General features: G+C 47.6%; 1 protein-coding gene and 1 pseudogene across 1 annotated transcript; both read right to left on the reverse strand.

Moving 5' to 3' along the window:
* Window positions 1–949: 949 nt before the first annotated feature.
* On the reverse strand, window positions 950–20302 carry LOC102828038 (annotated as a pseudogene).
* A 376-nt stretch (window positions 20303–20678) lies between these two features.
* GPR55 (G protein-coupled receptor 55) lies at window positions 20679–21677 on the reverse strand. The gene has a single exon (XM_006866798.1). The coding sequence runs from the start codon at window positions 21675–21677 to the stop codon at window positions 20679–20681; it is 999 nt and encodes a 332-aa protein (XP_006866860.1).
* Window positions 21678–22897: the final 1220 nt, after the last annotated feature.

Below are 22897 nucleotides of genomic sequence, written 5' to 3' on the forward strand. Positions count from 1 at the left end.
AACCTGTTTCCATTGGGTCAGTTCCCACTCATGGTGACCCCATGTGTGTCAGAGTAGAACTGTGCTCCAGAAGGTTTTCAATGGCTGATCTTTCAGAAGTAAATCACCAGGTCTTTCTTCCAAGGCGTCTCAAATTTCCAAACTTTAAGTTAACAGTCAAGCACATTAACCATTCTCACCACTCAGGGATTGGTTTTAAAGAACAGAAATTTCTTTTCTTATGGTACAGGAGGCTAGAATTTGGAATTCTGGGCATGGCTCTAGGGGGTGGGACTTCCCTGTCTAGGTCAGTTTCTCGTAGCTGCCGGCAGTCCTTGGCATTCCTGAACTTGTAGGTGCATCTGCCCCCTGGTCTCCCTTCATCTTCTCCCTGTGCTTGGGAACAAGCTGATTCTACTCCTTTCATAAGACACCACTTAGAAATGATTGGATTTAGGGTCCACTCTACTCTGGTATGACTTCATTCACGGAACAAGAAGAAAACCCAATTTCCAAACAGGGTCGTATACCCAGGTCCAGGGATAAGACTTCCATATGTCTTTTGTTGCCATTAAGTTCTGTTGAGTCACTTCCATTCATAACAACCCTGTATAGGGTTTCCAAAGTGCAGTGGGTTTGAACCACTGACCTTGTGGTTAGCAGTGCAGTGCTTATCCTAAAGCATGACACCAGGATTCTCATTGTTGTTAAGTGCTATTGAGTCGGTTTGAGGCATAGCGGCCCTGTCGAGGGTTTCCAAGGGACAGCTGGTGTGTTTGGACTGCTGACCTCGTGATTTGCAGTCCAGTGCTGATCTTGCAGCACCACACCACGACTCTCATGGAGGTTCAATTCAGTCCAAACCCCCACCTTCTGCTTTTACCCTTGCCCCCTCTCTAGGCCACCTCAGGCTCCCCCAAGGTGCGATGGGGTGGGTGTCAAGGTAGGAGAGGAGAGCAGGGAGGACAGGCTAGCGCCGGCATTCTGCCACCATTGCCTCTCTCTGGGGGAGATGCACCGGGGGAGAGTCTTGGAGCTCCTCCTTCACTCTCTGCTGCACCTCAAACACAGGTGAACCCTCCTCCCGCTCAGTCTTCTTGGGCTGAATGAGCAGCTTCCGGAACAGGCTCACATCCTTCAATGTTACAGACTCTAGACTGGGCCTCACCTGGCCCATTGCTCCAGGACCCAAGCAGCCAACTCCAATCACAACCTCAGGGAACTTGCCACACACCAGCTCCACAGGGTCCCCTTGCCCCCACCAACAGAAGGGGACATGTAGCAAGATTTCTGGGTGGTCTCATTGAAGCTCATCTCACAGGGCAGGCACAGGGGTTCCGGAAACTCTCAAAGCAATCTCTTCTCACAAACATTGTCTCCAATTAACCCTCATCCAGGAGCTCTGGTAGCGTAGTGGTTACGAGTCGGGCTGCTAACTTTAAGGACAGCAGTTCAAAACTACCATCCCTTCTGTGGGAGAAAGATGAGGCTTTCTGCTCCCGTAAGGATTTCCAGCTTCGGAAACCCTATGCAGGATCACTTTGAGTCAGAACCAACTCCATGGCACACCACCACCACCACACAGGAGTACTGGTTTGCTGCTGTTGGATAAGCACTAGACTGCTAACTGAAAGGTCAGCAGTTCAAACCCACCAGCTACTTCTCAGAAACCCTATTACAGGGTCTCTGAGTTGGAACCAACTTAAAAGCACTTCGCAACAACAGAGAGCCCAGAAGTTGAGGTATGATAGAGCTACCTGTTGGATTTGGGATCACCTCCTTGCACACAGATCCAGCTCCTCTCCCCTCTCACATCCCCAAGGGGTTCAGACAGGTCTCCGTGGAGCCAATCTTTGATGATGGGATGGGAGGATGTGGCCCGCTCTCTGGACCCTCATTTCTCCTTTCCGACCTCATCCCTCGGCTTGAAGGATTTTTATCTGGACCAGGAGGGGAGATGTGGGAAGAAAGAGGGTAAAAACACAGTAGGTCTCACACTGTTTAACCAGTGCCTGTCTCTCTCCGCTGGGGTGGAAGACCCCACAAGAAAGATATACATGGGCTTACTTGTGCTTACTTGCTCATCTGTAGTGCACAGTTTCCCCTGTTTTTCACATCAAAAATTAAAGCTGAGTTTGGAAGTCCTTGGACATCATTTCCTCTGCATTCTATTAGCCAAAGCAGCCATGGGTCCAGGCAGATCCAAGAGGAGGGGGCTTAAGTTCCAGCTTTTTTTTTTTTTTAAATTGTGAGTTAAGTGACGGTTTACAGAGCAGCCAGTTTTCCAGTCAACGTGTCATAACATTTTGTTTCATGTCATTAGTCACAATCCCCACAACATCACAACACGATCCCACTCCTCCTTGTGGACTGTGTCCTTGAGTAAATGGCTATCCTTTGGATTTCAAATGGTTGGCTATTCTAAGGTGAGTGTACCTCCCTAGTGCTATTGTTCCTCTTACAGACCCTTAGTGTTTGGCTGAAAATTGAGCCATGAGGATGAGTTTATTTCCAGACCTGAAGGGGGTCTAAGGGCCACAGTCTCAGATGTTCCATCAGTCTCTCTCTGACCATAAGCCTGGTCTTTTTTGTATGAGTTTTGTTCCACATTTTCCTCCCACTCTATCCAAGACTTACCAATGTGATCTCTTTCAGAGCAGTTGGTAGTGGAAGCAGGGGACTGTCTAGTTCTCCCAGTCTCAGGATCACAGAGATTGATGCTCATGGGGTCCTTCAGTCCATTGGACATCTTCAATGCCCATCACTCTCCCCCAGTCTCAGGATCACAGAGATTGATGTTCATGGGGTCCTTCAGTCCATTGGACATCTTCAATGCCCATCACTCTCCCCCAGTCTCAGGATCACAGAGATTGATGTTCATGGGGTCCTTCTGTCCATTGGACATCTTCAATGCCCATCATTCTCCCCCAGTCTCAGGATCACAGAAATTGATGTTCATGGGGTCCTTCAGTCCATTGGACATCTTCAATGCCCATCACTCTTTCCTCTGGACAAGGAGAGACTAACAGCTGCACCTTAGATGTCCCTGGATGAGCTTTTAAGATCCCAGTCACTCCTCACCAAAGTAGGATGTAGAACATTGTCATTGTGGGCTAGGTTATGCCAACTGACCTTGGTGTCTTTAGAGACCAGGTCTTAAGCCCCAGGCCCAATGAGTCATTCCCTCAAGGTGTTTGGCTAAGAAATTGTCATAACTTTGCCCCCAGTATGCTTCCCCACATTCATGGGTATATTTGACACCCCAGTTCTTGGTGGGACAAGGCCCATGTGTGTCCAAGGTGGGGCAAAAGTATTTGGGGCCATCAGTTCAGGTGTTACTCGCCCTTTCTATGTTGTTGTTAAGTGCCGTTGAGTCAGTTCCAACCCAAAGCAACCCTGTATAGGGTTTCTGAGGAGTGGCTGGTAAGCTTGAACTGCCGACCTTGCAGTTCAAAGGGTTTTGTAGTCTGGCGCATTAACCCACAGTGCCACACCAGGACTCCACTACCTTTCTCTAGACTGTGGATACTAGTATCTATGGCATTTGCTTGTTGAGAGGATTAAATAAACCCTCAATTGAGCCAACAACAGTTGGAAGAAGTACCAAGTGCAGCCCATGGATTAAAGGAATTCAGTGTCAGACAGTCCAAAGGAGCTCGGTAACACAGTGGTTATGAGTGGGGCTGCTAATCTCAAGGTCGGCAGTTTGAAATGACCAGCCGTTCTGTAGGAGAAAGAGGAGGCTTCTGCTCTTTCTCCTACAGATTTCCAGCCTCGGAAACTCTGTACAGGGTCGCTATGAGTCCGAACTGACCCACGACACACCACCACCACCGTGAGACAATCTGAATCCCACACCAACTGCAGAGGGTGCTGAGAACTCATTTCCCAGTCTCCCCCCCTCCCCGCCCCCCAGTCCTCAGTCCTTGTGGTGGGTGTCTACCTCTCTCATCTCCCTCCCTACCTCTAGTATCTTGACCCCCAAAGTCCCTAAGTCTTTCTTTCTTCCTCCTGTGATTCATCCTGGAGAGCCAGCAGGGTATGCAAGATCTGGACTTGGACAATTTCTCCAGTGTTGGGGCATCAATTCACACCCCAGGGAATAAGACCAGTGTGTCCTCCCAGCCAGGCACAAAGCCAGTCTCTATGAAAGCCAGGGAGTCCCCAGGGCAAACCTTACTGAAAGGTTGGAGGTTTGAATCCACTCAGAGACACCTAGGAAGAAAGGTTTGGTGATCTGTGTCCCAAAAATCAACGACTGAAAACTCTACAGAGCACCCCTTTACTCTGTTACACCTGGGGACCACCAGGAGTTGAAACTGAAATAGACCGGCAGGAATGGTTATCTAAGCCAGACAGTTCCTCCTCCCCCACAAGCTGGGGGCGATTTGCTGTTGTAAATCTAGAGTCGACCTGGGGTGGTCTCCCTTCCTGGTCCTTTAGTTGGGGTGGGGAGGGAGAGCGTGACATGATGCAGGAAGGGCGGAGATTCCTGGAGCTGAGAGGCAGCTCCTTAGCACACAGGCGTGGACTGTTCACTCCGCAGGCTGCCCCGGCAGGGGGAGGGGAGGGGGTCCTGGCAGTGCAGCTTATGCTGGGAGTTGGGGTGGAGCTGATGAACCCTGGGGGGTCAGTCAGTAGGCAGCAATCTGTTGAAGCGCAGTGGAATATGGGAAATGGGCAGCTCTCATCACTCTGGCCAGTAAAGGTCCTTTCTTACCATTTCAAAAGAGATGGAAAGATTCAGTTTCTTAGGAGTTGAGAAAGACACAGTTAATGAGGGCCAACAGGGCTGTCGTGATGGGGGGCCCCTGAGCACGTGGTAGCACCCACCTTCCAAGTCTGCAATTCTGGATGGAAACCCAGTGCCCACTGGTGTCCTTTCTCCTCACACAAGCAGAATTGCCCAGCCCCACAGCCTGTGTGTGCAGTTGAATTTGGAGACCCCAGCAGGGCCTGAGCTCCTAGTCCCTGCCCCACCCCACCCCCGTTGCCTAGGAAACGGCTGACACCTAGACTGCCAGACTTTGCTGAGCAGAGACAGCCTCCCTCCAACCAGCAAAGTTTCCAGTTGGGTCTTTTCCTACTTTGTGGTGTTGCTGGTAATAAAACTCACATTTACCAGAATTTGGACAAACACAGGATTTGGGTGGCGGGTGCCAAGTCCCAGTGCATCAGTGGCCCCCCTCTGGTAGTCCAGAACCCTGAGGTTCAATGTCCTGGCTTTGGAAGGCCTTGTCCCACCAGTTACTACAACAGCCACTGGACTACCCTCTCGGGACAATAACCCTGCTGAACTTCCTCCGTCCCCACCCCCCACACACCGAGGAGGAGGTCATAGCTGTCTCCACTGTGAAGACAAGTCCCTTTACACATCAGGTGCCCCAACCCCCGGGCTGCAGACTGGGATGGAAAAGGCAGGAAGTGAACGCAGGGGAATATGGTCATTATTTCCACAAATGATTTCTCACCTTCCGTTGGGGAGATGGGTTGAATCTTGGCCAGTACACCCCAAGTCTACAGCCTGTCAGTGGAGGCTTCAGTGCTGCTGCGATGCTGAAGCTTTAGCACAGCTTCCAGGTGAAGAAGAAGTAGGAAGAAAGGTGTGGCGACTTACTTCTAAACCTCAGCCACTGAAAACTTACGGAGTGTAGTTCTACTCTGACACACAGGGGGCGCCATGAGTCAGCCTGGACTCCAGGGTAACTGGTTTTCGTACTGGTTTTAAGGGCTACACCTGTAGCTCTGAACACACACATCCTAACAGAAGGGATCTTTATTACCAGCAGGAGAACCGGAGAGGTGGAGAAGCTCACAGCCACCAGGTGACCCCTCCATCTGCTCTGCATCACCTACCACCACCTCTTGGGTGGGATCACTCGGTCGTGGCAGGGGACAAGGGTATCAATGAGAAGAATCTGGATTTACTTGGCCTACTCAGACCCAGGCTTCACGAGGGACGTGGGGCATACACTATAGATGCTCAACCAGAAGACACAACCCACCTGGCCATTCAGAAGATACACACACAACAGAAATACTTTCCACATGAGAAGATTCAACCTGAATATATGACTTTTAGGGGTGTGCATGCAATTATTAAATATCTCACGCGCTGTGGGCTAATGCGTCAGACTACAAAGTCATTTGAACTGCATGGTCGGTGGTTCAAGCTCACCAGCTGCTCCTTGGAAACTCTATTCAGGGTCGCTATGGGTCGGAATCTACTCGACAGCACTTAACAACAACTGTTATTGTATGTTGTTGGTGGTGCTATCAAGCCGATGTCTACTCATCAGATTCCCATGTGACAGAGTAGTACTGCCCCATAGGATTTCCAAGCATGTAAATCTTTCCACAGGAGCTCTGGTAACGCAGTAGTTACAAATCAGCCTGCTAATCTCAAGGTCAGCAGTTCAAAACTACCAGCTGTTCCTTGGGAGAAAGATGAGGCTTTCTGCTCCCGTAAAGATTTATAGCCTCGGAAACCCTGTGCAGGGTCTCTATGAGTCAGAACCAACTCCATGACACATAATAACAACAAATCTTTCCAAGATAGACACAGCTTTCTCCCAAGGAATAGCTGGTAGACTTGAACCCCTGACCTTTCCATTAGTAGTCAAGTGCTTAACCACTGCTCCACCGGAGCTCCTGTTGGTGTTGGTTTGGGAAGCCATTAAATCAATTCTAACTCATAGACCTCCGAGTGACAACTCATAGACCTCCGTGTGACAGAGTAAACTATCCCCTAGGGTTTTCTTGGTTGTGAGTTTTACGGGTGAGTCCTGGTGTGGCGCTATAGGATAAACACTGGACTGCTAAGCGCAAGGTCAGAGGTTGGAACCAACTCAATGGCACTTAACAACAACAAACTTAACAACAACAAACTTAACAGGGACTGCTTGCCAGCTCCTGTCTCCCATGGAGCACTGGGTGAGTTTGAACTATTAACCTTTCAGTTAATAGTTGAGCATACAATTTTAGTGCCACCAGGGTTCCTCAGTAGTGTGTGTGAATTCAGTGTGTGTGTGTGTGTGTGTGTGTGTGTGAATTCAGTGACACCATTGTCTGTTTCCAAAATGTCTCATCACCCTCAGCAGAAATTTAAGTGCCTTTTAAGTGATGGCTCCCTCTTCCCCTCTCACACCTGCCACTGGTAACCACTAATAAATGGTTCTGTCTCTAAGGCATTTGCCCGTTCTGGATATTTCACGTAAGTAGAACCAAACAATATTTGTCCTCTTGGGACTGATTTATTTCACTACGCACCGTGTTTGCAAGGTTTCTGCACGGCCTGGTGTGGATCAGAACTTCATTTCTCCTCATGGCTGGATGAGTGTGTTAATATTTGAAGGTGTGTTTTAATTCCACAGAGTAACATTAATTCCATAGAAGAACTAACTGTTAAGGTGGTGGTTGTGTGCCGTGGAGTCAGTTTCTACTCATAGCGACCCTATACAGGGTTTCCGAGGCTATAAATCTTGACGGGAGCAGAAAGCCTCATCATTCTCCCACGGAATGGCTGGTAGTTTCAAACTGCTGACCTTGAGGTTAGCAGCCCAATTTGTAACCACTATGCTACCAAAATTCCTTGGTGGTGGTTATGTGCTGTGGAGTCGGTTCTGACTCATAGCGACCCTGTACAGGGTTTCCGAGGCTGTAAATCTTTACGGGAGCAGAAAGTCTCATCTTTCTCCTGCAGAACAGCTGGTAGTTTCAAACTGCTGACCGGGAGGTTCACAGCCCGATTTGTAACCACTATGCTACCAGAGTTCCCTAACTATTAAGGTAAATACGTTCCTTTTCTTTTTCTATCACCTTTCATAGGACGTCATGAGCTCAGCTTTCACTGGCGTCTTTGGCGTCTGCAGCTCCTTCATGCCTGGAGTCACTCTTTGAAGTCACCAGCTGCTTCCAAACATGTCACCACCCCTCCTACCTCAGAGACTCAGAGCTTCGAATCCTTGTATAGCAAATCACTGGAAATTTTATCTCAAGCAATAAAAACATCATAACTTTGGTGGGGGGGCATGTAGAGCCAGTATTTGAACCTTAAGAGAAATGTGACCTTATTTACATCCGCTGTACCTGAGATAGGAACATACAAGTCATTCTGATTATCATCACTCTAGCATGGTGGCTGTGGGCTAAGGCACTGGACTGCAAGATCTGTTTGAACCACAAGGTCAGCAGTTCAAAGCTCACCAGCCGCCCCTCAGAAATCTTATACAGGGTCACTATGAGTTGGAACCAACTCGACAGCACTTAACAACAACAACATCATGGTGGCTGAGTCTCCTAGCTCATGGTCATGGTCATGGCTGAGGCTCCTAGCTCGTGGTCATGGTCATGGCTGAGGCTCCTAGCTCATGGTCATGGAGGAGAGGCCTGGAGTATCACAGACCTCCAGTCACCTCTTGGTTGGAGGCAAGAGCAGTCAGCTATTAATCACCAGGTGTTTACTGGCTGGCTGTGGCCTAGTGCCAGGTGTGAGGAGCAGAGAGGTGCCATGAGCCCCACTGGGAAAGATAATTAAGAGAGATTGGTATCTTTGAGAACAGACTGGTGCACAGGGTAATAAGGGGTCAATGAGGCAGAACGGAGAGGGAGCCAGTAAGTCTGTTTTCAACCACGTGCTAACTGATGTCAGAGGTCACGGTGAGCAGCCACAGTGAAAACTGTGCCCCGTGGGGTCTTCAGCCCAGATAAGGGTGAGAAGATATCTATTATACATTTTATTTGTCAGGGCTTTTGAGTTGCAAATGATAGAAACACAGCTCAAATTAGCTTACAAAGAATTGTGTTGGCCCAATTCTTTGTAACAATAACAGTAAATCCACAGAGTTGCTATGGGCATGGCTGGCTCAAGGAACACAGGAATAAAGTAGGACTCTCTCACCCACGCCTCAAGGTGCTTCCCTCTCAGTTGACTTCCTTTACAGGCAGGTTCTCTGGAGTCATTTTAAACATACCTGCAAAGTCTTTGACACTCTTCCCATCAGGTGGTGGGTCTATGTCCCCTCCCCTTGAAATTGGGCTTTCCTTAAGGAACTGCTACTCACCAAGAGAATGTGCTGGAAATGACTCTGTAGCGTAGTGGTTACGAATCGGACTGCGAACCTTAATTTAAGGTCAGCAGTTCGAAGCTACCAGCTGTTTCATGGGAAAAAGATGAGGCTTTCTGCTCCCATAAAGATTTACAGCCTCAGAAACCCTGTACAGGGTTGCTATTGCTATGAGTTGGAACCTACTCCACAGCACATAACCACCACCACCACCAGGTCGGACAAGGCCATGCAGCTTCTATCTGGTTCTGGTGGGACACTTGATGTGGGGACATCCAGCTGCAGCAGAAGTCTCTTAAGACCACTGTACTCAAGAGACCACATGAGGGCACCCCAGTCCACAGTCAGCTGAGCGCCTGGGGCAGGCAGCTGTAGCAACAAGCTATGTGGGTGCGCCATCTTGGGCATCCAGCCCTGACCCACCAACCTTTGGTGACTGCAACCAGGGGTGGATTGCTCACTAAGAAAGTTAAGTATGTTCATGTTTGATTGCTTTCTTTAAAACCACGTTTGTGCTTACTTATTAATTAATCTGTAATGAACAGTTTCACATGGGGTTCACCACATGCTGTGATGAAAAATGCATGAAACTGTTCATTGCAGATTAGTAAGTAAGCACAAGTAAGCCTGTGCTTGCTTTGCTTTCTGGGTCACCATCTCTGCCAGAGATTGTAACTGAGACTGATTCTGTAGGAAGGTGTTGTGGCATTGGAGGAGAGGTGCAGAATCTTTGATGTGGTAAAAACCTGAAATTGTCACTACTGATTAGTAAGTAAGCACAAGTGAGACCATGCTTACCTTGCTTAATTGGTAATCTAATACTGGCTGCAGCCCAAGCTGACTGCAATTACATGAGAGACCCCAGGCAAGAATCAACCAGCCAAGCCATCAGTATTCCTGACCACAAACTTGTGAGCAAAACAGGGGTTGCTTTAAGCTACAAAGCTTGGAGTCGTTTGTTGCACAGCTATGGTAGTGGACCATTGTTGAGGAGATGCCCTTTCGGAGTAAACTCCAGGAGAAGTGTTCCTACAAAGAGCTCTCTGAGGCCTTTCCTATTCAATCAAGACCCACATAGAACATTTCTCCTTGAATTCAGCTCCAGGACAAACTTTGTGTATCCAGAATCGATGAGGCATTGGTGGTGGTTTAATGATAGCATTCTTACCCTCTATAGAGGAGACCCAGGTTTGATTCCTGGCCAATGCTCCTCATATGCAACCACTACCCACCTGTCAATGGAGGCTTGTCTGTTGCTATGAAGCTTAGCTTCTAGACTAAAGTAGACTAGGAAGAAAAACCTAGAAATCTAGAAAAATTCTAAAATATAGACAAGAAAGCCTTACAGATCACCAATGCTCTTTCCATAACTCAACATGGGTCCAGTGTAGGACCATGGTGCATTGGATGAGTCAGGGGCCAAGTAGATGATAATTCTCAACAAAACACAGAACAGCGGTTTCCTTTTCTCAAACAACTAAAGGGCATGTGTTTCTCAGTATGTTTCTCTTTCTCCTTCGACTGGCAAGAAAATTCTCAGTTCTCTAGAGCTGCTAGTTTCTTTCTTCTGTTTCTATACGTCTAGTTTTGTTTCTATATCTCTTTAGCTTTAATTTACATTGTTCTTTATTATTTTTCTGATTATTAATCTCTGGAGAAAATTAGGGAATGGCAAAAGACACCATAAAGAAAAGATAAGGTTTGAAACATACACGATAGGAAAAAGGTTAATTTACTGAGTGTTTTAAGAATTTCTACAAATGAAAATCATGTGAAAAGAGGCAAGGGATATGAACAGGTCATTCACAGGGAGAAAAAAATCATACAAAAGACCAATACGCATATGAAAAGGTACTACATATCTCAAGTAATTACAGAATGCAAACTGTGACAACAATGTTGTTCTTGTTAAGTGCTTTGAAGTTGATTCCGACCCATAGCGACCCTGTATAGGGTTTCCAGGGAGCAGCTGGTGAGCTTGAACCACCGACCTTGCAGTTCAAATGACTTTACAGCCTGATGCATTAGCCCACAGCACCATACCAGGACTCCAATAGGATTCTATTTTTTGCTACAGATGGGCAGAAATTTCAAAGATTGAGATGGATCGGAGTTAGGATGAAATGACATGGTCACACTCTCCTATGGAACATATTAGCCCAGTCTTTTAAGAAGGCAATTTGACAGCATCTCTTGAAATTTACATCATGTACTTTGCAGAGATTCCTATTCTAAATGCCCATCCTGAGATTCGTGTAAAAAAGATGCTCTTGCAGCAAAGTTTGGGAATAAACCAACATGTCAATCAATTTGGTTAAATAAATAATACACCTAAATGACGAAATCCTGGGTAGCTAGATCTAATGGAAGGAGCTATGGTGGCAAAGCGGTTAAGCAGTAGGCTGTTAACTGAAAGGTCGCTGGGTCTAACCCACCAGCTGTTGTGGCAGTCTGCTTCCATAAAGATTTACAGCCTTGTTAATATTATGTGGCAGTCCGACTCTGTCCAAGAGAGTCCCTATGAGTCAGAATTGGCATGGTTTTGCTTTGTTTTGGGTGGTACGAATGGTTATTACATTTAGTTAGCTGCTAACCAAAAGGTCGGAGGCTCAGGTCTATGCAGAAGAACCTCAGAAGAAAGGCCTGGTGATCTGCTTTCAAAAAAAATCAACCATGGAGCACAGTTCTACTCTGACACACATGGGATCACCATGGGCCAGAATCTAGCAAAAAAAACCATATTGTTCTGTAAACAAGACAATAAAACAGGGCGTGAATAAAAGAAGTGGAGGATTGGAAGAGGTAGGGGTGGGGTGAGAGTTCCGCCCACTCCCACCACAGGCTTCTGGAAGGCTTTTGTGGGTCCACAGGTTAATGCTGATACAAAGGGAGGGGTCCTTCTAGGTGAGGCTCCAGGTGAAGGGGAGGGGGGAGGTTTTAGATCCTAAAACTACAATAATAAAGACTAATAATCCTATGGGGTCAATCTACATTGTCACATGAGGTGACCTATGAGTCCAAATCAACCCAATGGCACCTAACAACAATTCCCAGGCAGGATAAGAGGAGCCTACGCTGATGGCTTTAGCTCCATTATTTCTGAAATGTTTTCCTCTGCTCCTGAATTTACGGGGGACTCCACTGGTGCTTCACCGGAAGTTTGGAAGTAGGATTTGTTTTCTGGGGGTGGGTGGGGGGGTGGCATTTGCAAATCATTTTATTGAGGACATAAGCCAATGATGCAAAGAACCAGTATCCTTTTGGTATCTAGTCCGTTCCGACTCCCATGGACCCTAATGGACAGGAGAAGCCGGCCACTTGCTTTTCCTGCTGCTCTGAACTTTGGCTGAGAAGCTGAGCTCTGCAGCATTGCACAACTAGAGCTCTCTACACAAAGCACGCTTAGGGTAGACTGTGTACCATCAGGATGATGGACGGGGAGCAGGGGAGCAACGTCCTTGCCACCTCATTAGTTCGAAGAGGGTCGGCCAGTGAAGGGCTCCCTCGGGAACCTCAAGGCTCCTTGGCGTCTACATGGATGTGGGAAAACTTTGATCATATAAGTATCCATTCCTAGTTTTCTAAAAGTTCCTTAGCTATTGGTGCTCAATTATGTCAACTCATTTTTTGTATTCATGGAAATGGTCACATTTTTACCACTTACCCTATTGATGTGAATATGAAATTGTCCATGTGTTCTCTAGAATTAAAAAAAAAAAATCCTTCCGCCATAGCAACATCAGAGAAAATCAGCTTCGCGGAGTCAGGTCTGACTCATGGTGACCCCATGAGTGTCCAGTACGGATGGGACCCCAGGAGATCTCTGCAAATATTCTGGATACTGTGGGATGCTCTCCCATCCCCCACCCCAGGACTTGAGCTGGAACCTGAGTCAGAGATGGAGCTCAGCAATAAAGGAGCTGGACTAGTCTACGGCAAGCCACTGGGCTTAAAGCAGGTGACATCTGATTTGAAGAAAGATCAAGAGCCCTCTGTATCAGAGAGGAAAATGTCTACCTGTTTTACCTGGATAGTCTTTGGAGCATGGAGTCCCACAGAGGAACCACCAACAACTTTGTTGTCACTGCTGTGCGTCAAGTCGGTTATGACTCATGGCAAGCCTGTATAGGGTTTCTGAGAGTGACTGGTAGGTTTGAACTGCTGACCTTGCAGTTAGCAGTCTGGTGCTTATCCTATAAGGCCATACTGGGGCTCAACAGCTTTACTGTCTGTTAGGTTTCATGCCATGTGACTTAAAATGCCCCAGCCTACGGAGTCAACTTCTTTAATGCTCCTAGAACCAAGGCGTGTGTTTCCCCACCCTCATGCCCTTGTATAGATGTGGAAAAGTCCATTTTTCTGCCAGGATCCCCCCTAGGAGGGGTTCATAGAATCTGCTCCACTTTGCTGCGCATTCTCATTCCCCTTTAACAAGTCTGCACTGAAGACTTAGGAAAATGATTTATTTTTAAAAAAAAAACAAAAAACATGACAAAAACAACTAAGTCTGTCTGCAGCTGGTTGTGGTCAAGGTCAGAGTCAAGAGGCAGATCTACCCAGAACATCTCTGGGTGGAATTGTGGTGTCTGCGGAGGTTACCTGAAGTTCTGACTCCACATCAGAGACTCCAGAGGAAGCAGCAGGCTGTGTTCCATCCCAACGAGCATACTCTGCCCTAAGGCCAAGACTTCTGGAGATTTCCTCACCAGGCCCTTCAGGGCAAACCCCACTGCAAGGGTTAATGTATGTGTCTGAACTTGGTTATGCCGTGGTGGCGGTTGTTAGGCCAAACACTAGTCTAGATATTGTGAAGGTGTTCTGTAGATGTGGTTAACATCTATAATCAGCTGACTGTAAAAGGAAGGAGAGGATCCTCCATCATGTAGGTGGGCCTGATCCAATCAGTCGAAGGTCTTAGGAGCAAAAACTGAGGCTTAGGAAAGGAGGGTTCTGCTTCAAGGCTGCGACGTTACCTTTTGCCTATTTCCAGCCTGCCCTACAGACTTACCTACCAGTCCCCACAATCCCATGAACAAATTCCTTTAAATCAATAAATCTCAATCAATCACTCTCTTTCTTTTTTAATTGCCATTGAGTCAGTTCTGACTCACGGCAACTACATGTGTGTCACAGTAGAACTATGCTCCATGGGCGTTTCAGTGACTATGTTTTGGGGAATGAAATCACCAGACCATATTTCCAAGGTACCTCTGGATGGATTCCAACCTTTTGCTATGAGCTGAGAAGGTTAACCCTTTGCACCACCCAGGAACTCCTCCCTCTCTGTGTCTGGGTTTGTTGGGCATAGTCTCTTCCCCGAGTAGGGACCCTTGAGTCTCAAATGCACCTTCTGTAGAGATCAAGTATTTGGATTATCTGGGTTGGCCGGGTCCAGTCCAATTTCTGGGCAGGACTGTGCTGGCTTACGGGAACCAAGTTGTACACTTTTTCCACAATAACATGTGGTCTCCACTCACGCCACAAGACCTCACATGTGTGTCTGTGGGGAACCCTCAGACAGGTAGTCAGTGCAGGACACCCTGAAAGAAGGGCTGCTCAGAGGAGATGTACTTTGCATAGATGCCGCATTGGCGGCACTGTTCTGCACCCCATTGAACCACAGGTCTCTGCAGCCCCTCCCTGGGAGCATCTTTGTCACGCTTGCCCAAATGACAACTCCAGAACAAAGGCATACTGGAAGCCTCAAAGATGAACTCAGGGTCCCTCCACCAAGCAGAGCCGACTTCGAGCTTTGAAGTGACAGCACTTCTGATCCTCCACTCCTGGGACTTCAAAGCGCACAGGGCCCTGCCTTGTTACCTAGTCCCCCTGCAGCTGGCGACAGGGAAAGAGGGTATCTTGCAAGCTCTAGGGCCACAATAGGCAGTGAAGGCAAGGAGGTCTGGGCTAGCCTCCACTTCTAGTTCCTGGAGCCCACCCTTGGCCTACTGTGAACAATCCCTGGGACATCCATTCCTTACACTGGTTGGCAGGAAGCACAAGGTGTCTGGGATGGTCCTCTCAGGGAGTTTGGGGGGGGGGGGCTTTGCATTTCTCTCCCTGTTGTGAGGCTCTCACAGTGACCACGGGCAGTGGCTGTCCATAGCACGCCTTCCACCCAGAAGACCCTCCATCCTGCCTCAGGGTGGTCCTGCACGCCTGCCTTTCCACCCACACAAGCTGATCTCTCGGTTTCTGTCCTCACTGATCTGTTGAAAAAATCCTTTTAAGCTTCTGTTTATGGCTACGCTTGTCTACAGGTCTCAGTGGTTTCGAGGCCCTGTGCCGTTCGTTACTGCTTACTTGTGGCTACTTGCTACTGCAGCATTCTCTCACTATTCTGAATGTCAGTACAGGCAGACCTCAGAGAGATCACAGGTTCGGTTCCAGACCACTGCCATCAACTTGAATACGGCAATAAAGCAAGTCGCACCAATATTTGGGTGTTTATATCAAAGAGTCCTGGTGTGGTGCGGTGCGCTAATGTGTCAGACTGCAAAGTCATTTGAACTGCAAGGTCAGTGGTTCAAGCTCACCAGCTGCTCCTTGGAAACCCAATACAGGGTCGCTATGGGTCGGAATCGACTCTACGGCACTTAACAACAACAATACTATATCAAATCCAGTGCATTCATTCATAGCATCACACCAGAACTCCAAAGTCAGCTTGGACCATAAGGTTAGCAGTTCAAGCTCACCAGCTGCTCCTTGGAAATCATATACAGGGTCACTATGGCTTGGAACCCACTCGACGGCACTTAATAACATTCACAGCAATACTAGGTCAAAGGAGCTCTGGTAGCATAGTGGTTACAAGATGGTCGCCAAAAACTACCATCTGTTCCATGGGAGAAAGATGAGGCTTTCTGCTCCCATAAAGATTTACAGCCTCAGAAACCTTGTACAGGGTTGCTATGAGTCGGAATAGACTTCCACGTCACATAACCAACCAACCAATACTATATCAGGAGTCCTGGTGTGGCACTGCAGGATACTGCACTGGACTGTAAAGTCAGTTTGAACCACAACATTGGCAGTTCAAACCCACCAGTCGCTTGTTGGAAACCCTATACAGGGTTGCTATGGCTCGTAACCAACTGGACAGTACTTAATAACAACACACTATACCAGACTCCATCTCTCATACTTCGGACATTTTATCAGGAGGGACTAGTCCCTGGAGAAGGATTGGTCAAGGGGAGGGTCAGTGAAAAAGAGGGAGACCCACAACCTGACAGACTGGCACGGTGGCAGCAGCTACAGGCTCAGGTGTGGCAGCGATTGCGAGGATGGCACAGAACTGGACGATGTTTTATTCTGTTGTACATCGGGTCACTATGGGTTCAAACCAACCTGACGGCACCTATACTGTCCTGCATCATACTATACTGTATCCCAGCAATCCTGTGAGAATAACAGCTACAGGTCCACAGCATTAATATAGTGACTTTCAGCTTCACAAGACCTCAGAAAGGTGATTAAAAAGGAATAGACAAGGGGGCTTCAACAAGTTCATGAAAACATGGAATTGAAAGATAATGGAATTTTCCCATGGACTTAATTGAAGTCTCTTCATAAAAAGAAGTTATGTTTTGATCAATTGATATAAATGTAACCAGAGACTTGCATTTCCCCTGAGAGCAATAGTTCAATATTCATTAATTCAGCATTCCTGGTGACTTCAATAGAATATAACTACTTCAAATAATGAGAACTGATTATACAAGGGGCTTCTAAAGATGGAATCAAAGGATGCTGGTGTTTTCCCAGAAACCTTTAGAAGCCCCTCATAGTTGATGCATGCAGCTTGCTGGCTGGCATTTCCCATGTCAGTTCCTGTCTAGGGCCTGGTCTAGATGTGCGCTGGCTCCTGAGTCACCAGGAGGTGACACCCTGATGTGACTGGGCTCAGCTTAGCATCCGGAAAGCTCAGGAGAAAGAGGTGGCCCCAAGCTCAGCATCCAGCAGTTCTGGACTGGTTGGCATGATTCACATGTGAGGAACCAAAAAGAAAAACTTAGCTCTAACCAGAGAGTTGGAGTCCCGTTGTGGCACTGTAGGGTAAGCACTGGACTGCTAACCACAAGGGCAATTCAAACCTCCTAGTTGCTCCCTGGAAACTCTGTGTTGTTGTTGTTAAGTGCCATCAAGTCGATTTTGACCCATAGCGACCCTGTATAAGGTTTCTGGGAAGTGGCCAATGAGTCTGAACTGCACAGGTCCATGGGAGAATGATGAGGATTTTTGCTCCATAGAGATTTGACAAACCTCAGAAATTCGGCTTGCGGCACCTGAGAACCAACCCATCCCCACCCCCCCCCCCCCCCCCGGAGAGTCAGGTTGTGTTGTAGGTAGCCAGGGAAGTGGAGGGGGAGGTCACTAGCAGGGGACTACTGCAGAGCAGAGCCTGGGTTTTCAGCTCCTTAGAGGCCAGCCAGTCTCTTTTGGTGGGCCATATGGTGTACATGGGGGCAGGACCTTCAGAAGGAGCTCTGGTGGTCATGGTGGTATGGGACAGATGGTGTGAGCAAAGAGTGGGGAAGAACTGTGGTGGGGATACCTGGGGTCTGGCTCCTGGCCCCCAGGGACAAGCACAGTGTTTCTCAGCAGCAGACTGAGTACCAGCGCCCTGTGGCCTCTGATTCCATGTCTAGGTGATGACTGAAGAATCATGAGTGTTGGGTCACCTGACAAGGGCCATGAGGGGCTCAGCTCTTCTTGTCCAAGACAAGGTCACGCAACTTCATACAAATCACTTTATTTGGTAAACCAGATGAATTGAATCATTTATTCGAGTTAATTGTGTTAGTTTCACAATGATTTTATAACAGACATATAAGGTTTTTCCAATCTAGGAAGACAAATACAGGCACATTTATACCACTGACTTTAGTGACAGGAAGTTTGTTGGGGGTGCTTGACTCGCCAGTTTCTGGTTGCTTGGGGGATGGGCCCTCAGTTACATGCTCACCTAGAGGTGGCACTTGATCCTCTTCTGTTCCTGCTGGGCTGATCAGGGGCCAGGCTCGGTGGCATTGTGGCTCCTGGAGCCAGCGAATGAACCTTTGGAAGAGCAGCTACCCTGACTGCAGTGCCCAACCTACGTCTCTGATGAGTTCTCTGTGATTCACAAGGCAGTGTGGGTTCCCATGGTGAGAAAGAGCAGATCCCCTCCTCCCTTCAGGGTGTTGGGCTCAATCAGAAGATCTCCAAACTCAGCCATAGACCCACAGTAGCTTATAGATCTATCTAGCAGGCTGGGCTGGTAGATCTATCTAGAAGATCCAGCTGGTGGATCCATATAGAAGACCCAGCTAGTGGATCCATCTAGAAAAAAACCCAACTGGTGGATCTATGTAGAATACTCAGCTGGTAGATCTATCTAGCAGGCTGAGCTGATGGATCTATCTAGAAGACCCAGATGGTGGATCTATCTAGACTGTCTGCTCTTGTGGTGATCCTTATCTCGGGCATCTAGATCCTTTCCTGTCACCTGGCTCAGATATAGAGCCAAGCTACCCATAGACAAGAATTTATATTTAAGTCTGCGCCTTGCTGGGATGGTGAGTGATCCAGTCCCTGCTGTACCTTGTAGACCCAGTTCAGCATCAAAAGCCCCACTCACCCCCACCAGAGTGGCCTCCAAGCTCCAGATATAAAGAGATACATTTGGACCAGGGGCAGTCCCTAACTCCACCCATACATAGATTCTGAGTTTAGATCCCAATCCAACCCCAAGTGTCCTGCTATCTATGACAGTCTGGGTCTCTAAAAGTAGCACTGGTGATGTCTGTCCAGCTCAGTAGTGGGGCAAAAGGCCAAAGGCCAGCAGAAGAAGAATGTCCAGGGTTAGGGACATCTGAACAGATCTCTGCCTCATTCAAGGGGGCAGGGCTGGAGTCTCTTGTCCTTGACACAATCACCCTTTCACTGATCCATTCTTCCTCATCCATCACTCTAGCCACCTCTAAGGCTCCCAGTGTGTCCCTGAACAGGAGTCAGGCCTTGGGGCAGCAGGAGAAAAAGGGGGCTTCTGCCCTTGAATGGCTCTCAGTCTAGTTGGGGGAAATGAGGCCAGAAGCAACTCTGCCCTCAGCTCTTCCTGCCCATTCTCTCTCGCATTCCATGCCCTTCCCAGAGCCAGCTACAGAGTTTCAAGCCTGGACACGGATTCAGCATGTCCCCAGCAGGCACTGGGTTTTATCTAAGTGGCCCTAGAGTCCTTTGTCCACCACTTGACATCAGAGCCTCTCAGGTAGTTAAGGCTTTGTGCCAACTTGACTGGGCCAGGATTTTCAGTGGCTTTGCAGTTAATTTCCCACAGTGAGATCTGATATAATCACCACCATAATAAGAGCTGCTGTGAGTAGTCAATCAATTGAAAGGAAGTTTCCTTGGAAGTTTGGCATGTTTCCAGTATACTGGACATTCAGGCAAAGATGCTTGATTTTTCCTGAGTCTGGATCCTGCACCTGACTCATCATCTGACTTCTGGTTCTTTGGACTTGAGCCAGCAGCCTGTTATATTGCCTGCCATCTTACCAGCCAACCTTGGATTCATTCACCTCTGCAGTCAGAAACCTGTTGTCTGATCTTGGGGTCATCAGTTCCTACAGCTACAAGAGTCAGAAGACATCTGACTGACATCTGACCAACAGACTTTGACGTTGCCCACCTCTACAACTGTGTGAACCATTTACTTGATAGAAACCTCTCTGTATGTATACAAGTATCACTAGTTTTGCTTCTCATGAGAACCCAGCCCTCTTTGGCAAAGTGTCTGCAGATGGGATGGTTGGATTTGTCTTTCATAACCTGGGGTCCATCCTTAGGTGGACAGGTGTTCTTGATGAGAGACCAGCTTTTGAGCCTTCAAGGGTTTCTCTGCTCTTTGCGGGGGGCCTCATGACCTGGTCCTGGAAAAAGAGGTTCAGCATTGATGCCCCACCAACCATGACCATATGGGCCGAACCTGGGACCTAGGTTTCTTCACATTGGGCCTCTACCCCAGGGAAGAGGTGGGAGACTCAGCAGTGGTGGAATCAATGGTCCACTTGATCCTTGGGGTCACCAGGCTTTCCATTGGCCATGGGGGGAGGACCCAGAAGGATGGGTGGTCCGATGGAACTCCCGTCATCCTCTTCTTCAGTCTCTTCCCGCTCTGGCAATGGGGGCTGCGACAGTGGAGGCTGGTGCTGCGGATTCTCCTTCTTTTGTTTTGGCATCATGGCTGCGGCAATGGCTACTCAGGGATTTGGAGGATGATCTTGATTCCCTCTCTTAACTCTTCTTTCTCTCTCTGTCATTTTTCCTCTACAGAATTTAATAGTCTATTAGAAAGACAAGGTAGAGTTAACAAAGTATTGTTCAGATGGTCTGCTCAGTCTCTCAACTCTTCTGCCTTTTCAAAACTTTTAGACTTAGAAATCATAAATTCATCTAGTTTTCAGTTTCTTCAGAAATTCCCAAACACTGGGTGATTCAAGTCAAGCTGTCTGGGTCTTAGGGAAAGTTCTTTGGGGTACAATGAGCGAAGATGATGTTCATTCAGCATCGAAAGGAAAAGCATAGCAGGGATTAGTACTCTACAAATCATCCCACCTTATCAAATACCTTGGGTCAGGACACCTACTACTAGAATTCGGGGCTGAGGTCATTTTCATCTGAGCAATTTCTTGTCCCTCCGGTCCTGGTGGTCATTGTGTCCTGAAGGACCAGGTGGCTGCTGGAAGGCTGGTGTGCCATGATGTCCATTCGGAATTCTTTGATGATAAAGTAGTAGTAGAAAACATCCAGGCAGCAGTTGGTATTGGAGAGACACAGGGACAATTGTAAGAAGAAGCTGATGTTCTGCTGAGCTCTGCACTCCTGGATAATGTCATTCCTTACCAGGAACTGTAGAAAGAAACCAAGATGCACTGGTAGAAAGGAGACCACAAAGACAGCCAGATTGACTGCGATGGTGTAGATACAAGCTTTCTGCTGGATCCAGTCCTGGGTGTAGTCCCGACGGCCAAGGAGAATGTGAATGCATTTGGAGGAACAGAAACCAACAATGACCAAGGGAAGAAGGAACCCAAACACCTCTAAGGGGAAGATGACTTCCGCACTCCAGGTGCTTTTCGACAGGTTGTGGAAGCATCTGAACTCTCCCTCTGGCTCATGGAACTTGTAGATAGGGATAGTTCCAGTCCCCACCAGGACCCAGATGATGCAGCAGGTCATGGCGATCTTCTTGGGCGAGCGGATGTAGCTGGACAGGAGTGGGTACTGGATGGCCAAGAAGCGGTCTAGACTGATTAAGCAGTTGGTGTAGATGCTTCCATACATGCTGACAAAGTAGAGGCACTCTATCATGGTGCAGAAGGAAGGCAAATGATACAACTTATTGTTGGAGAGAAACATTTTGAACGGGAGGGAGAGCACCAGCAGCAGGTGAAAGACCGCCAGGTTGATCATGCAGATGCAAGTGGAAGCGTAGTATGGCCGCCTCTTCTTCAGGAAGATGCTGAAACTTCGGATGGCCAGCACGTTGAGGATTAAGCCCAGAATGCAGGTGGGAATGTGGACTATCAGCTGCAAGATTCGTATCTGTTCATTCACATCATCGAAGGAGCAGTTTGTCTGTTTCATGTTCTTGCCTACAACACGAACAATCGATTAGATGAGGTTCCTTTCAGCCTCCCGAAAGGATGAGCTCAAAAGTCTTTGTCAAGACTAATCAACATGTCCCTTCATCACACCACAATTTGTGCTCAAGAAGGAACAATTAGAGAAGACTCAAAGGAGAAACTGGAAATGCCCTCGGATCCTGCTATCCAGATATAACCAACCTCTGCATTGAAGTTGAATTTGTACATGAGTCAGAACCGCTGGTATGGTTCAGATCTAACATCAATCAGATATCCGTCTTAGTATAAGTACTAGTATGTAGTGTACCTTACTATGCACAAAACAGCATGAAGGAAACACTTCCAGATACACTTTAACATACTAATACAGTGATAATAGTGATAATGTTTTGAAGGGTGTCAAAAAGTAGCACCGATTTGTTATTATGAACTGTTGTATCCACTTTTAAATTTTAATATAATAGGCTGCTGTTGTTGTTATGTGCCGTGGAGTCGGTTCCGATGCATAGCAACCCTGCACAGGGTTTCCAAGGCTGTAAATCTTTACAGGAGCAGAAAGCCCCATCTTTCTCTCAGAACAGCTGGTAGTTTCGAACTGCCGACCTTGAGGTTCACAACCAGATTCGTAACCACTACGCTACCAGAGCTCCTTCAATACGCTTCATGGGGGTTGGTTAATAACTATGGGGTTATCTGAAAGTAGGATGTTTGTAACCCAGGAACGACTTGTACAGACTTTTACACAAACACACACATCATACACACACAGCTTTCACTTTAGCAAAAATGGAACCATACTATATATATGAATATTGTCCCACCCCTTTTTTTTCCCAATTAGAACTTCTGTTGAAAGTAGTAACAATACAAACCCAGACCCAAGTTGGTTTCAGCAAAGAGAGAATCCCATAGATCTGAACCCACAACAACTAGCACAGAGCTGGTTTCAGGATCAGGATTCTGATGCTGTGACCAAGACTCACCCTTTCTCTGATGTCCCTCATCCAGAGTGTTGGACACAGTGGACCCCACCAGCCCTGACTCTAAGTGGTCACACTCAGCACATTACGCTCCCCTGGACACTGTGGTTGGCTCAGGGATGGACATTTGCCTCACTCAGGCACAATGAAAAGCAGTAAATTGTCTTGAGTTCCTAGGCAACAAATTGTGTTTTCTTTGCTGTGGGATTTGAAGTTGAGAAAATTTAAATTCTGGAGTTGC

Source organism: Chrysochloris asiatica, unplaced genomic scaffold (assembly GCF_000296735.1).
Source record: "Chrysochloris asiatica unplaced genomic scaffold, ChrAsi1.0 scaffold00096, whole genome shotgun sequence".
In the NCBI taxonomy this organism is placed as follows: domain Eukaryota; kingdom Metazoa; phylum Chordata; class Mammalia; order Afrosoricida; family Chrysochloridae; genus Chrysochloris; species Chrysochloris asiatica.